This window comes from Mytilus trossulus, chromosome 2 (genome assembly GCF_036588685.1).
Source record: "Mytilus trossulus isolate FHL-02 chromosome 2, PNRI_Mtr1.1.1.hap1, whole genome shotgun sequence".
Taxonomy (NCBI): Eukaryota; Metazoa; Mollusca; class Bivalvia; order Mytilida; family Mytilidae; genus Mytilus; species Mytilus trossulus.
The window spans coordinates 63,572,386-63,586,475 of NC_086374.1; the positions used below are offsets into that span (position 1 = coordinate 63,572,386).

The 14,090-nt window shown below is 30.3% G+C and overlaps 1 protein-coding gene across 3 annotated transcripts in view; it reads left to right on the forward strand.

The window, feature by feature from the left end:
• Nucleotides 1-14,090, forward strand: part of LOC134707761 (adenylate kinase isoenzyme 5-like) — a 48,433-nt gene that overhangs the window by 16,666 nt on the left and 17,677 nt on the right. For all 3 annotated transcript variants that reach the window (XM_063567793.1, XM_063567792.1, XM_063567794.1), the window contains 5 exons: nt 6,590-6,628; nt 7,422-7,585; nt 8,268-8,384; nt 8,871-9,062; nt 9,349-9,424. In XM_063567793.1, the coding sequence (XP_063423863.1) occupies nt 6,590-6,628; nt 7,422-7,585; nt 8,268-8,384; nt 8,871-9,062; nt 9,349-9,424 (588 nt within the window). The remainder of the gene's footprint in view (nt 1-6,589; nt 6,629-7,421; nt 7,586-8,267; nt 8,385-8,870; nt 9,063-9,348; nt 9,425-14,090) is intronic.

The window sequence follows — 14,090 nt, forward strand, 5'->3', positions numbered from 1 at the left end:
TCTTTGAAGTTGGCATGCAAATCGTTTCTTTAAATTTCCTTTTTTTTTACCCAAATTTGCTATGTCAATTTTAACAACATATCTACAACCTATCAAGGCTTGCATTTATAAGGCAGCAGTTTTTGTGTTATATTTGCCTGTCCAGTTCCACGTTTTTGTGTCTTGTCAATTACACATTGTAAAATCTAACTGTTTTGCTTGTACATGTATGACATATTTGAATCTCATTTTTCAAACAGTGTACACATCTTCACTATTTTATGATAATCAGAACATTTGTTTTCAATACATTTATACATACTAGTATACCTCTATCTCTGGTTCAAATAAATCTGCTTGTATCTTAAGCTTAAATTGGCTTCAGAAACAACTATTTTATGAATGGTCATAATAGTTTCAATATGATGACTTCACCTTTGTCGTATTACCTCTAATTTATAAAAGTGCTTACTTTTAAATTGCTCATATGAAATTTATTTTTACCCCAGATTTCAGATTTAATTTTATTTTTATAAACTGTTATGCCAAGTTATTTCAAATCTGCATCATTTCAATCAATTTTTATAACTAAGCAATTTCATAAACACATATCTTTATACTTATATACTACCAGTATATGCAATTAACTTTGAACAGCAAGTCATGTTGTAAAGGACTCTTGGCATATAAACTTGTGAATGATTTTCAGTTGATTTTTCATGATATTTTACAATAATAAAGATATGCTTTACTTTGTATTACATTGTTTAAACTGGGAGAGTAATAGAGAAAACCATAATGAAAAAGAAGGGATATGTATGTTAAACCAAAACTTTTTTTGAGACAAATATTTTTATTTCATGTTTATTTATGAAATGTTATAATGGGTAAAAACCAAATTAGACACCATTTTTATTATTTTTATCTCTCTTTAATATGTATGTGATATTCTAAGTGCTGTGATATTCATTTTATGTTTTAAATCTTTATTATATTTAGAGGCAGAAACATACATTATTTGTCTTAAAAGAACTGTGATTTTTTTATTTTAATTCTTCAATTAATTGCCTTGCACATTCAAACACACCCTTAACATAGTAATGGCTACAGATGAAAATTCATTTCTTGACATTTTTTTTCACATCAAATAGGGACTTTAATTAAGACTTTTTTGGGAGATAGATAATTTTTTATCAGCTCATGTTATTTTCATTTTAAATGTCTTAATTTTGTAAAACATTTTTTGTTAAATTAACCGTAAAATTAATTTTAAACATTCTTGGAATATTAACTTATGATTCATCATTCAATGGCTGTTACAGGCTTTTTATTTGTCAATGACAACACTGAATTTCTTTTGTTCATACTCTTTGAGGTAATTTGCAATTACCAATGAAAAGAAAAATATAAAAAAAGCTTTCAGAACACAGTACATCACAATAAGACCTTGAATGAATGGATATATGTGTATCTTTGTGTATACTTTTTCATTATTGAAAGTACAAAAGCCAGTAACTCAATTATTGTTAAATATTGTCTGGTTAAAAGTTGTTGACGTAAAATGAGAATGAAAATTTCTCCTTCGAAGAAACAGTTTATGCTTGTAAATAATGATTGTGACACATTCTAGGTCATTTTCAAAGGGAGGTAATCATATTACTAAGTGAGTTAATCTTATAAACAATCAATTTTTTTTATCATCTTTAGGCTATATTGCTTTGTATAAAATTAATATATGTGTCAATTCTATTGTTCATATGCTATGTTGCAATTTTTTTTATAATATTATTGTTTTATTTCTACAAATAGAATATATATGATTATTGTTAAAATGGAGACATCTTTCATGAACTTTATAAATAAAACTAAGAAAATAATAGTTCATTTTAGAAGCCATAAATTGTGTCTGTTGTCTAGTAGTAGCTTGGTCGTCTAAATTTGTTAGTTCTATCAATGGCGGGATCAAACCAAGTTAAATGCCACTTAATTTGGTTTCTTTTTGCTCCTCCATTAGATATATGCAGCATTTAACAGTAGTTGAGAAAAGACTGATTAACCAAAAGTCCAAATTAATGTGTTTGTTGGTGTTGTTGGAAGCAGTTCTTGCCATAACTTGGTCACATAACTTTATCCCACTTAGTATCTGTTCCTTTTCTGCAAACCACAACATTAAGAAAATACGGAAAAGACCAATAAACACACAAAGTCAGAATACATTTTATCTGTTGAGTAAGACCATGTCTTCCTGAGAACTGTGGGCTTGTGAGCTAGAATATTAACCATCGTATTCTGTATATTTTAAATCTAATACCAAACAGAGTTTATTTATCCAACATTGCATGGCACTGTCCTGGATATGCATGCAATATTCACAAATGACACATACCGGTACCCGTAGCCAGGGGGTGAAAACAAATAAGCACTGTTAAAGTCAACATTCTGTTCGAATTGAGACGTACTGTTCAAGTCGAGTGCACGAGTCCAAATAACACCCCCTTGAAAATTCTTGGCTATGGGCCTGTGACATTAAGTACTACAGATCCACAAGGCATTGGTTCACTTTCGTTTGTAAATAATAATACTTTTTTTTTTGAATAAAATTTAACAGCTTTTAATTATGCCAACAACATCTAGTCTACCATTCCTGAAGCATTTTTCTTTTAAGAACACATTTTTTTTCATATGATATCTTTGTCAAGCAGCCATGCTTAACAAAGTTATTGTTTTTTAATCCATTCATATTGATTTTGTTATTTTTTTTAAGTTCAACAAGGATATGTTTAGTGTTATGCTACTTCTGTACAATACACTGATATTGAGCAAAAATAGGTCACCATGAATTACATTTTATGCTTGAGTGCCTATGATTAATCTTTGTGGTAAAGCCCAAATTGATTATTAACACTCAGTGAATTCAATAGTAGGTCACAGTATTGTCCCTGATACAATCCTGTTATTGTTAAGGTTATTTCACAGAGTCTATGGGTATTATATCATTGATATCTGGCTACAACAGATTTGATGACTCGTCAACATTTGGTCACAATGAATTGAAAGGAGTATAGGTCCCGTAAGGGCCGATTTTGGCCTCAAATTTCAGGTTCATCTAAAGAAAGATTTTGGACACTTTTAAACACTTCTGTGTCTATTTCAATTGATTCAATTAGTTTATGTAAAAGATTCTAACTGATTTAGTAATTTAAAACACTGATTCAAGCTTAAATTCGAGAAATCTATCATTTAATATGCCTAAAAACATCATTTTTCAGATGGTTTTTGTCACAAATGAAATTGGCCGCATCTGTGTTCATCATCAACCTTTATATATGTTATGTATTATTATCAAATACAACTTACATTTCAATATTATGAATGAACACGAATGCGGCCAATTTCATTTTAGATGGAAACCGTCTAAAATTTAACTAAAATGCTGAAATTGTGAAGATTTCAGTAATTTAGCATGACTTAATGCTGCTAGTACCCAATATGTGTGCATTGTATTGTCAAAAACAGCCCATATTTATGTAGCAGAAGCATTCTACTTTCCAGTAAATAGTTAAAAGTTTACATTTTCACAATTTTGTAAAACTGCTATATTTTGGGGCCAAAAAGGGGTATTACCGAACCTACTCCTTTGGTGACTCGGGTGCAGTAAGACTTTCATTTGTGATTGCATACAGATCTTATTAGACAAAAGTGGTGAAAGTAAAAATATTCATTCATAGTTAAATAATACAGTGCTTAAAATTGCACAAAGTGAAAAGTTATTGTTGAACTCCTTACTGTGCCGTTTTTATCTCATTTATTTTAAATATGCCAACTGTAAAGTTAATGGGAAATTAATTCTATCTAATATATTATTTTTTTTAGCTATCGCTTTCATATATTATGTTGATAAAAGATAAAACTCTTCAACAAAAAGGAAAAGTGTTCATAACTTTTTTAAAATATCAATCAAATTTATACTGAGCTATTATTACTTTTATGTAAACTCAGGCTAATGCCATAGTGGTACTGTTTATCTTTGTATATTAAAGAGGGCCCTCATGGGGTTTTTGATTATGTGATTACTTGGCCGTTTTTTTAATGATTATTTGATTATTAAGCCAAATATTTCATGATTATTTGATTACTAAAGATAAGCAAATATTTAATGATTATGTGATTACAAGGACCCCCCCCCCCCCCCCCCCCCCCCCCCCCCATGAGGGGCCTCATTAAACAGACAAGTGACATTTATTATTATTTTTAAAGTGGTACATGTATAACACACCCAACAACGAAAATATAACACTATAATGCACAATACAATAAACAGAAATCATATGTAAAGGAAAATACAAACCATTAGATCTTTAAACTTATATAGTAAATTAATCCTTTCATAAGCATTAATGTCATATTTCAAGTTTGTTTAAATTAAGGTATTGAAAATACTGATATGAAAAAAGACATTTAAAGTAAACTTAATTGTATATCTGGCCCCTGTAGACCTAATGAGTATTTAATTCATGTCTTGTAGTTCTACAATTTTATAATAAAATCTATTCTATATTATAAATTAATTTATATCCCAGGAATGTCATATTTCAAAAATCTGCTCATTGAAATCAGGCATAAAAAGTACTAGTACTTAAAATTTATCAGATTAAGAGAGGGACACAAGTGTGTGGCCATTCTTGGTACTCATTGTTGTACTTATTATTACTTAGATTTCTGTTGTCATTTGGTTAGGGGGACAAAAGTTTCCATTTTTTAACACATTTCAACTGTGATTAACAGTAGTCATTGGTAGTGATCTCCACCAAATTGTCTTTGATAGCCTTAACTACAAATTACCACATAGAAAATTACTTTTGATAATAAAACATGGGGAAATTGAGGTTTGTTAATAGTTATTCCACAAGGACACGGTGTGTCAGTGTAAGATCCAACACTGACACACCAAGTCTGAGTGGGATATCTATTTTACATCCCAGCTGTTTCAGATTAGAAGAAAAAAACATTTACAATTCATAAAATCTAGTTTAGAATGCCACACAACCATTAAAATATACTTTATATATTACTATATGATGTATACTCTTTATGACCCTTGAACACGATGAGTATAGATATCAAACAATGTCAACTTGGCCCACTTACCAATCCGCCCATTACTAATCGCCACTTTACAAATCGCCCCACTCTTGTTTACCGACTCTGCCCTCTTTTGAAAAAGTGTAAAATCAAATTGAAAAATCAGTCTGACAACTCACTTATTAACGAAAAGATTTAATTCCCAATGAAAAAAGGTCTGCCAACAAGCTCCACTTATAAAAAGATCTTGCCTCCTTTAACAATGTTAAATAATTGTTAGTTCGTATCCAGTTGTCCTAGTGTAGTGGTATGTGTCGTGGCTTGATATGCTAAAGGTCTTGAGTTCGAATCTCAGCAATTATTTACACTGGATTTTTTCTATGTGAATTTTGATAGATAGTCCTCACCAAATAATTAATTATGTTTTATAGTGGATTTGACATCCCCGCCAAAATGTTACAGAACAAAGGAGCGCATGCATAGCAAAGAAACTCAAACTGGGGTGATCTGGTATGGACGATCCGGCTCAGATCACCCCTTGCTGTTAGAACAAAGGAGCTGGGATGTAACTTTTTTTTCTCAACAAGATGATCATCCATACTATTAGCAAAACATTACAATAAAAAGAAATTATAAAATCTATTTGAGTACTTAATGACTCATATTAACAAAAAGAAGAAGTATATTTTAGGAATAAGTTCAGTGTCATTTGATGACAACCATGCAAGCTACCATTTCTAAAACATGTAGAGAAGCTGTGGATTTTATTTTTGTGGGTACCTATTAGCTTGGATTGAAAAAACTTGCACCTGCATTGATATTTGATTTCATGGTCTTTCAAAGTCTGCATTATTATATTCATAAAGCATACTTGTAATTCATTGAATATTTCAATTCATGGTTTCCCAAATATTTTATATCGAAACAACAAATAAAAAAGAATGGTTATATGAACTACCCAAGGTATATAGTAATGACACGGAAATTATTTTCTGCAACGAAATGCAGGATCACTTTCTTAAATGGCATATCCAAGAAAAATATTTTTCCCATTTTCGTATGAAACTGGATTTAACTTACCATATTTTGGAGGTATATATACCTGCACAAAAATCTGGTATTTAACACAAGGGCAACAACAAATCTTTAATGGAATGTTTGTAAAAGATGTCTGATTCCCATTGTCCCTATGAGCTAAGATTTTTTCAATAAAAAATAAAATAAAATAATCCTTATTTTGCCAAATGTTGTGATTCCTAACTTAGAACAATTTTTTTCCATGTTGTAAAAGATATTTCAGACCATTTCTCTACCAAGCAATCAAATCATTTCAGCTCACTGTTCATATTCTTTATCAATCAAATTTTCTGCTTATAGCACTAGTCTTCTTTTTATGCTACATGCATTTAATTGAAAAATGGAAACAAAATAATAATATAAAGATGCAGGCTCTTTTGAAGTATTGCTCTGAATAAGATTATAAGTATATCATATGTGTAATGGGAGATAATTCTTGTTTTAATTACAGAAGAAGCTTTAAAGAGCACCAAGGTGGTTTTTGTTCTAGGTAAGTCGGAGTTATATCCCTTTTAAGACCAAGACAATTTTTAGGCATTTTGCTATACACAATTTTGTTTATTTGTTTAACGAAATTGATATTTATATTTAGTATTAACAAATAATGATAACTGAAAGTAAATGTAGACAGTTAATGTGGATACATATTACCTAGCTATTTCTTTATTTCTTGATTTCTTGATTTAATGTGGTAATAAAACTGAGTTTCAAAGTAAAATGAGACATAGGTTGCATGCATGGAACACAATTACAAATGTCTGAACAAGCACATGGAACGCAGTAGGTTGGAGCTGCAATAGCATGGTATATCAGGAAACATAGTTTGTTTTGCCTGCAATTCTGTATATAGATGATATTTACCACTCTTGGCAGTATTTTTATGAAAAGAAAAATAAGTAGATGTGGTTCATGATATTCAATGAAACAATTATCCACCAAAGACCAAGTAAGGCAGAAGGTTTACTTTATGACCTTCAACAAAGAGAAAAACCCATACTACATAGTCACAAAAAGAATTCCTAGGAGAAAATTTATGGTCTGATTTTAATAATAAATATAAAACAATCAATGAAAAACAAATGCATGATATACAGCACCAAATGACAACCACTTCTTACAGACTTGGGACAGACACAGAAAATGGAGGGGTTAAAGATGTTTGGATGTCAGGGATGGAGGTGGGGAATGCATGTGGTACCAACCCTCCGCCTAATCAGAAACACAAATTTATTTGTAACTGTTCATCTGCTTTTGAATCTGACTCACTTAATTCTTTTTTAAAGGTGGTCCTGGCAGTGGCAAGGGAACACAGTGTAAGAAAATTGTTGAGAAATTTGGCTATACACATCTTTCAACTGGTGACCTCCTTAGGGCAGAGGTTGCATCAGGGTCAGCACAAGGGAAGAAACTTACAGAAATAATGGAGAAAGGAGAACTAGTGCCCTTGGTAAGATTTTTCATAAAGATAACCATATTAACTATATCCTATTTATTAGGTCATAGGAGATGGCACAAAGTACTGTCACTCTCCTAAACATGCTACTGACTAAAAAAGTACTACAGTTAAATTGGCCAAATTTCATACAGCTACACTGTTGGCAAAGTCTTCAAAATTGAAAGTAACATTTTAACAAATTTTTGCATATGGTCGTTTTGGAAATGCTTATAACTGATAACCATTTTACACCCCCCCCCTTCCCCCCTCCCCCCCCCCCTTAATTTTTATCATAATTTCTTAGTTTTCTTCTTTTATCTATTGAACATCCTTTAAAACAGTTGATCCCCATTTTATCACAATGGAAGTATTGCCAATTTTTGTGAAGTATACTTTTAAATCTTAGAGATGAAATCACTTGTTAGTACTTATTTTGAAAAATAAAGTAAACAAATTCTTGGTGTGAGTAATATATATGTAGATACTTTACATTTTGTTAAATCACTTGCTTTAAGTATTTCAATAACTTACCACAAAAATATTAAAATTGAAGAAACAAATAACCTTTGCAAATAAAGATAAATAATCAAGTAAAATGATATTTTAAAAATGTAATTTTCAGGATGTTTTTAAGATTCATAGAAATGTTTGATTTTTTTACTTCATTGAAACATTTTGCTGTTTTCATTTAAAGGAAACAGTCCTTATGTTGTTAAAGGATAATATGATTGCGAGAGCTCCAACCAGTCGAGGATTTCTCATTGATGGATATCCTAGGGAAATGGAACAAGGAGTTAGATTTGAAGATGAGGTACTACAAAAAAGAAGATGTGGTATGATTGCCAATGAGACAACAACATTTGTTTAAAATAAACAAATTATAAAAAAATTAGAAGAGTTTAAGAAGAAATAGTATACTCAGAAGATATTATGCAGAAATTAAATTTGATCACTCATACATTTAATATAGTTGATATTTATGCAGTACACTAAATACTTTGAATCATTATGCACATGATATTAAAATAAAGACAGCTTTTGGGGCATGGTATCACTGAAGACATTTCTTTTCCAGAACAATTGTTGAGAGTAATATAGTACCACATAAGGCTCTCTAAAGAGTATTGTGCTAAGTATAGATATAATATTGGCTAGTAAAAACAAAAAACAAAAGGTATATACTATGGATTTATTTCTTTTCTTGGGCACCATTTTTCGTGGATTGAGGATAAATTATACTTTAGTAGATATATGATTTTATGATTTTTAACATTTAATTTTTTTCATTCTTTTTCAGGTTAGAGAAAGTGACTTTTTATTGTATTTGAATGTTTCCGAGGAGAAGATGACCTCTAGACTTCTGGGAAGAGCACAGACAAGTGGAAGGGTTGATGATAACGAAGAAACAATTAAACAAAGACTGAAGACTTTCAGTGAAAAGAAAAATGCTATAATGGAATACTACAGCAAGGAAAATAAAGTGGAAATGGTACTTTTCTTTTGATATTTATATAGAACTCCTGGGACAATTTTAACAGTTACTTTATACCTTTAGTGATTTCAAGAATAATCATACAACACAAAAATAATCTTTTAGTATTAATGGCCTGGCCTGTTTCGAGAATTTTTAAAGGGAGAAAACTCTAACATTACATCCGTTGTTAAGATAATCAGAAATTGTTATACTGATGTATACTTAAAGTGGGAAATTTTGATGCATTTATATTCCTAGTAGCTAGTTATCCTGTAGCTTCATATACTTTCTTTTCTTCTAGATAACAGCAGAGAAATCAGTAGATGACGTTTTTGCAGAGGTTGTGAGAGCATTTGAAAATAGAGGGATTACAGCCGGTAAGAGTTATCTACCATTTATACATTGATATGAATTGTTAAAACATTGGTTACTATGAATTACATTGATTTCCCATTGGAATAAATTTCACAGATGGTATTGGATTATAATAATGTTCCTTATGTCCTAACTACAATCCATTTCCCTTTTCACCACAAATGTGACCTTCCTAATTAGACTATTTACAGGGTTTGTAATAACATAAGCAACATGACCGGTGGCACATATGGTGCAGGATCTGCTTATCATTCCAGAGCCCCTGAGATCACCCCAAGTTTTTGGTTGGGTTTGTGTTGCTTAGTCTTTAGTTTTCTATGTTGTGTCATGTGTACTGTTATTTGTCTGTTTGTCTTTTTATTTTTTAGCCATGATGCTGTTAGTTAATTTTTTGATCTACGGGTTTGCTTGTTCCCCTGGTATCTGTTGCCCCTCTCTTATACAACAATAGCTGTTGCCAATAACGTCAGATCAAAACAAAAAAATGTGAATGCACTGAAACATGTGAAAAAAATATAGTTCCTTACATTTTTTCCTTTAATATCATAGAAATAAACCCATTTGCCAATGTAATAAAAAGAATAACTAATCAAAGAATTCAAATATGAAAAATATTGAACTTGTGACCGAACATCACTGTAATTACATGTATATATTCGTGAATTTATGTAGTATTGTTCAGTCACTCCTTGAATAATTATCTATTTGAATTCTTTTATTAACGTTTTTGCATGCCATTCTTTATGTTGTAATTAATCCCTTGACAAATGGGCATAAATAACAGCATCTAAAATGGAATTAAAACATTTCTTTAATTCTTCGTCAATTTATCCCTTTCTGCACCCATTGTATAAAAAAAATTTAATCAACGTGTGGTTCATTTGATCTCAGTACTACATTGGTCAAATTCTGTTTATGACGTCAAATTTTCTTGCTTTCCTCTGAAATTCCTATTGCGACTATGCCTGATGAAGTCACATAGAAAGAACACATCTTTTTGCAGATCATTCGAAAAGAAGGAATAAGTTTGCCTGCATAATGTTAGAAAATCATTAGAGAAACAGATTCCACCAACAAATCTCTTGTAATACGATATTTATCCACTCTCAACAGTTAAATTTCAAATAATTAAAACGCTCGGTCAAGCCTCACATTTTAAATTTCAAAATTTAACTGTCTCGAGTGGATAAATATTGTATTACACTGGATGCAGTGGTAGAATCTATATATATCATCCCCTAATATAAAACTTCACTTCCTTTCAGCTAAATTTTTTAAGTATATATTATAACCTTGACAAATATATATTCTGTGTCATTTTTTTTACATGGCATTTCTACTTGTTGTTTCATGTACAATAAATTAAGCATTATAGTGATATTCAGATGATTAAAAAGATGAAATCAAAGTCATGGCCTTTAAGGTTTTATCAATTCTAGATACCGTAATCAAAAAATTATCTGAAAAAACATACATGTACTAAGAAAAATAATTTCATTTGATTTTTTTTTCAAATAACATGCAAAAATACACTGAAAACCTAATTTTAATGCAATTATAAAATCTGATTTAAATTGCTGATTTGCTGATTTGACAAAATATACTGGTTATCTTTGTTTCTAGTTGTTATTCTTCCCCATAAACATTAAATGAACATAATACCTGTCATTGTATATTTTTTCAAACTAGCATGTTGCCATATTGTAGATTTTTTATTGGATTATTTCCCTTTGATAATATTAATCAACCAAGTCAATCCATTATGTAAAAATGCTGCTCTGTTTGCCAGACAGAATTTAAAGTATTTGAGTTATTTTATACATTTCACATTTAAAAAAACCAACTGGTTATCACAAAGGAAATCTGGGAGACATACCCTTCTAATAAATTTTCTGTAGTCCCCTAAAGAGAACACACACATTGTCATTTCAAATGTACTTCTGTTAAAAATAAATCTATTATTTCACAAATTTATAAGACTACTGAAATGAGCAATAATGTGAGAAATCCAATGTTAAACTTAAAAAAAAAAAGAATTTTCATCAAATGAATTATATATATTATAAATGAATGAAAAGGGAGGAGTTGCAAAATTCATAAATTGGACTAAAAAAGGGGGAGGGATAACAGAACACATGTACTTCTGTCAAGAAATTGTGTCATGAACAAGTATGGGGAATTTGCTACACTTAGACACATATTTGACAAAAAGCCAAGAAAACTAATATAACAGCTTAAGTTGCGTATTTCCTATATCATGTTGTAAATTGTTTGTAACATGATGTAATATAATTGATGATAGTAACACATTTACACTAATCAAGTTATTATTAATTATTGCTGAGGGGGTGAACAGTTAGATAATAGGGCATCAGGTCATAACTCGAGGGGGTGGTCTTAGCTTTCCTATTTTGTGAAGTATTTTCACATATTGTAATAGGACGGCACATTACTGTGTCAGCAAAAATATTCAGAAACTTATACAAACCAGAAAATCTAGCAAACCCATGGTAACATATTCCTGTCTTAACCAGAAATAAGTAGAAGCACATTCATATATCTAAAACAAAAATTACTGGTAGGACTTTCTTGTCTAAATCAGACACAAGTGGAGGCACGTTCGTACATTGTATAACTAAAACAGAAATTACTGATAGTACTTTCTAGTTTAAACCAGAAATAAGTCAAGGCACTTTCCTATCTAAGAAAGAAATTACTGGTAGCACTTTCCCGTCTAAACCAGAAATAAGTCGAGGCACTTTCCTATCTAAAACAAAATTACTGTTAAGCTGTAACTTTCTCAACTAAACCAGAAATTATTTCAATTCTTATTAATAGGTGGCTAGAATTTCCAGTATTTTTCTTTTTACAAAAGAAACAATTATTTTTTTATGCAATATTCCTGCAACTTCTTAATGGTGTTTAAATGTTAAAAGCCAGGAATAGAAATCAATAGTCTTAGTGAAACATTTTTTTTCTCTGAATTTTTGGTTTCTATAACAATATTTTATTTTTTAAAAGCTCTCAAAAAGGTTATTCAACATCCTCAAGCAAACTTAACCATAGAAGGATTTGGCTACTATCTTTAGGTACTTTTTGGCCATTTAGCTCTTCAGCTGTTTTTGTTTATTTTCATCTTTGGCCTATTGAATATTTGGTTTTGAACATTCCTGATGAAGTTAATCCAGAAATTTGGCCCAGACACATAAAATTTATAAAATGTGAACTTGTCATAATTTGTATCATAAAATTGACTACATGGACAAAAAAATGTTTAACACATTAACAGTTTCTGATGTCTTAATGTTGTAGCAATCTCTATTATACCATCATAGGTACAAGCTCATATATTTAAAAGTGTCAGAAAGTTGTTAGAAAATGGCCATCAGTGTGTTTTACAAAGCTTATTTTGAATACCTGTACCCAGAAGATAGTTAACCAAAGCCATCAAGTATCAACTGAAATACAATTTTTCCTGAATTGCCTAACACCCATATCAAATAGTATAAAAGTAGTGAATAAAATCAGCAGTGAAGATTTTTTCAAATTTTTTAGAAATTACATCAAGCTGAAATTTCTGTAAAATAAGACAATTAAATGTAAAACTTCTAAACTCAGTTAGTTTGATATTTATGGGTTTTTCGGTAAAATATTTTATTGGGGCAAATAATGTCCTTATCATTAACTGTCCAAGATTTTTTAACATTTTTTTATGAAAGACGTTTTACCAACCCTTGGCAGATAGAATTATTTTTCACTTTCAGGATGTTTCAGATATTATAATTATAGGTTTTACTATGATTGCATTTGACAGTGTCACTTTGCATCTAACCAAAAGTCATAATTAGGCAATGGTTACACACAGTGGACTTCTAGTTAACCCAACACTTTGACACACTTTGTGCAATAATAGATGCACTTTCACTGTAATACTCAAATGCAGTTTTGCAATCTTTGTCCATGGAATCTTTTTTAAATAGCTGTTACAATTTTAGATTTGGTAAAGCTATTAATTAACCCTTTCCTCCATAATGACGCCTTTTGACGCCACCCCCTTTACTCCATAATGACACCTTTTGACGCCTGTGTAGTACCTCAGTTGAAACGCTTTGACTACAAAGTGTCTGCAGTAGACTTGATAAAATTTGTATTCAATATGAAAAGGAATATCATAGGAATATCCAACTTAAATTTATTTGATGAAATAGTTGTTTTTCACAATGCCTTTATACTTTAAAGCATATCTTTAGCGTTTCATTAAAAAAATCCTATGCGAATCAAATATGCAAAAAAAAAATTCAATGGCGGAAAGGGTTATGAACAGATTTTTTAGTAGATAAAGTTGTTCATCAATCAATTCCTTTATCTATATTTTCTTTTTTTCATTGATAACCCTTATTTTTTTGTATTTTGTATGCATGTGTGGTTTTTTTTTTATATATTTTTCCCTTTTCACTGTTGAAATAAAATTTTAGGGAGCAACTAAGTCATTACAAAACTGCTACTTTATGCAGATTTTGTAATGTTTTACATATTAAGCTTATCTGTTTTCTGAGTTTTTAAATGTGTTGTGTGCAGAAAAGGCTAAAAACATGCTTGAATTAATTATCTTTTACATGTAAAATTTTTGAGTTGTTAATGTTATATTCTAGCTATATAGGTGTATCA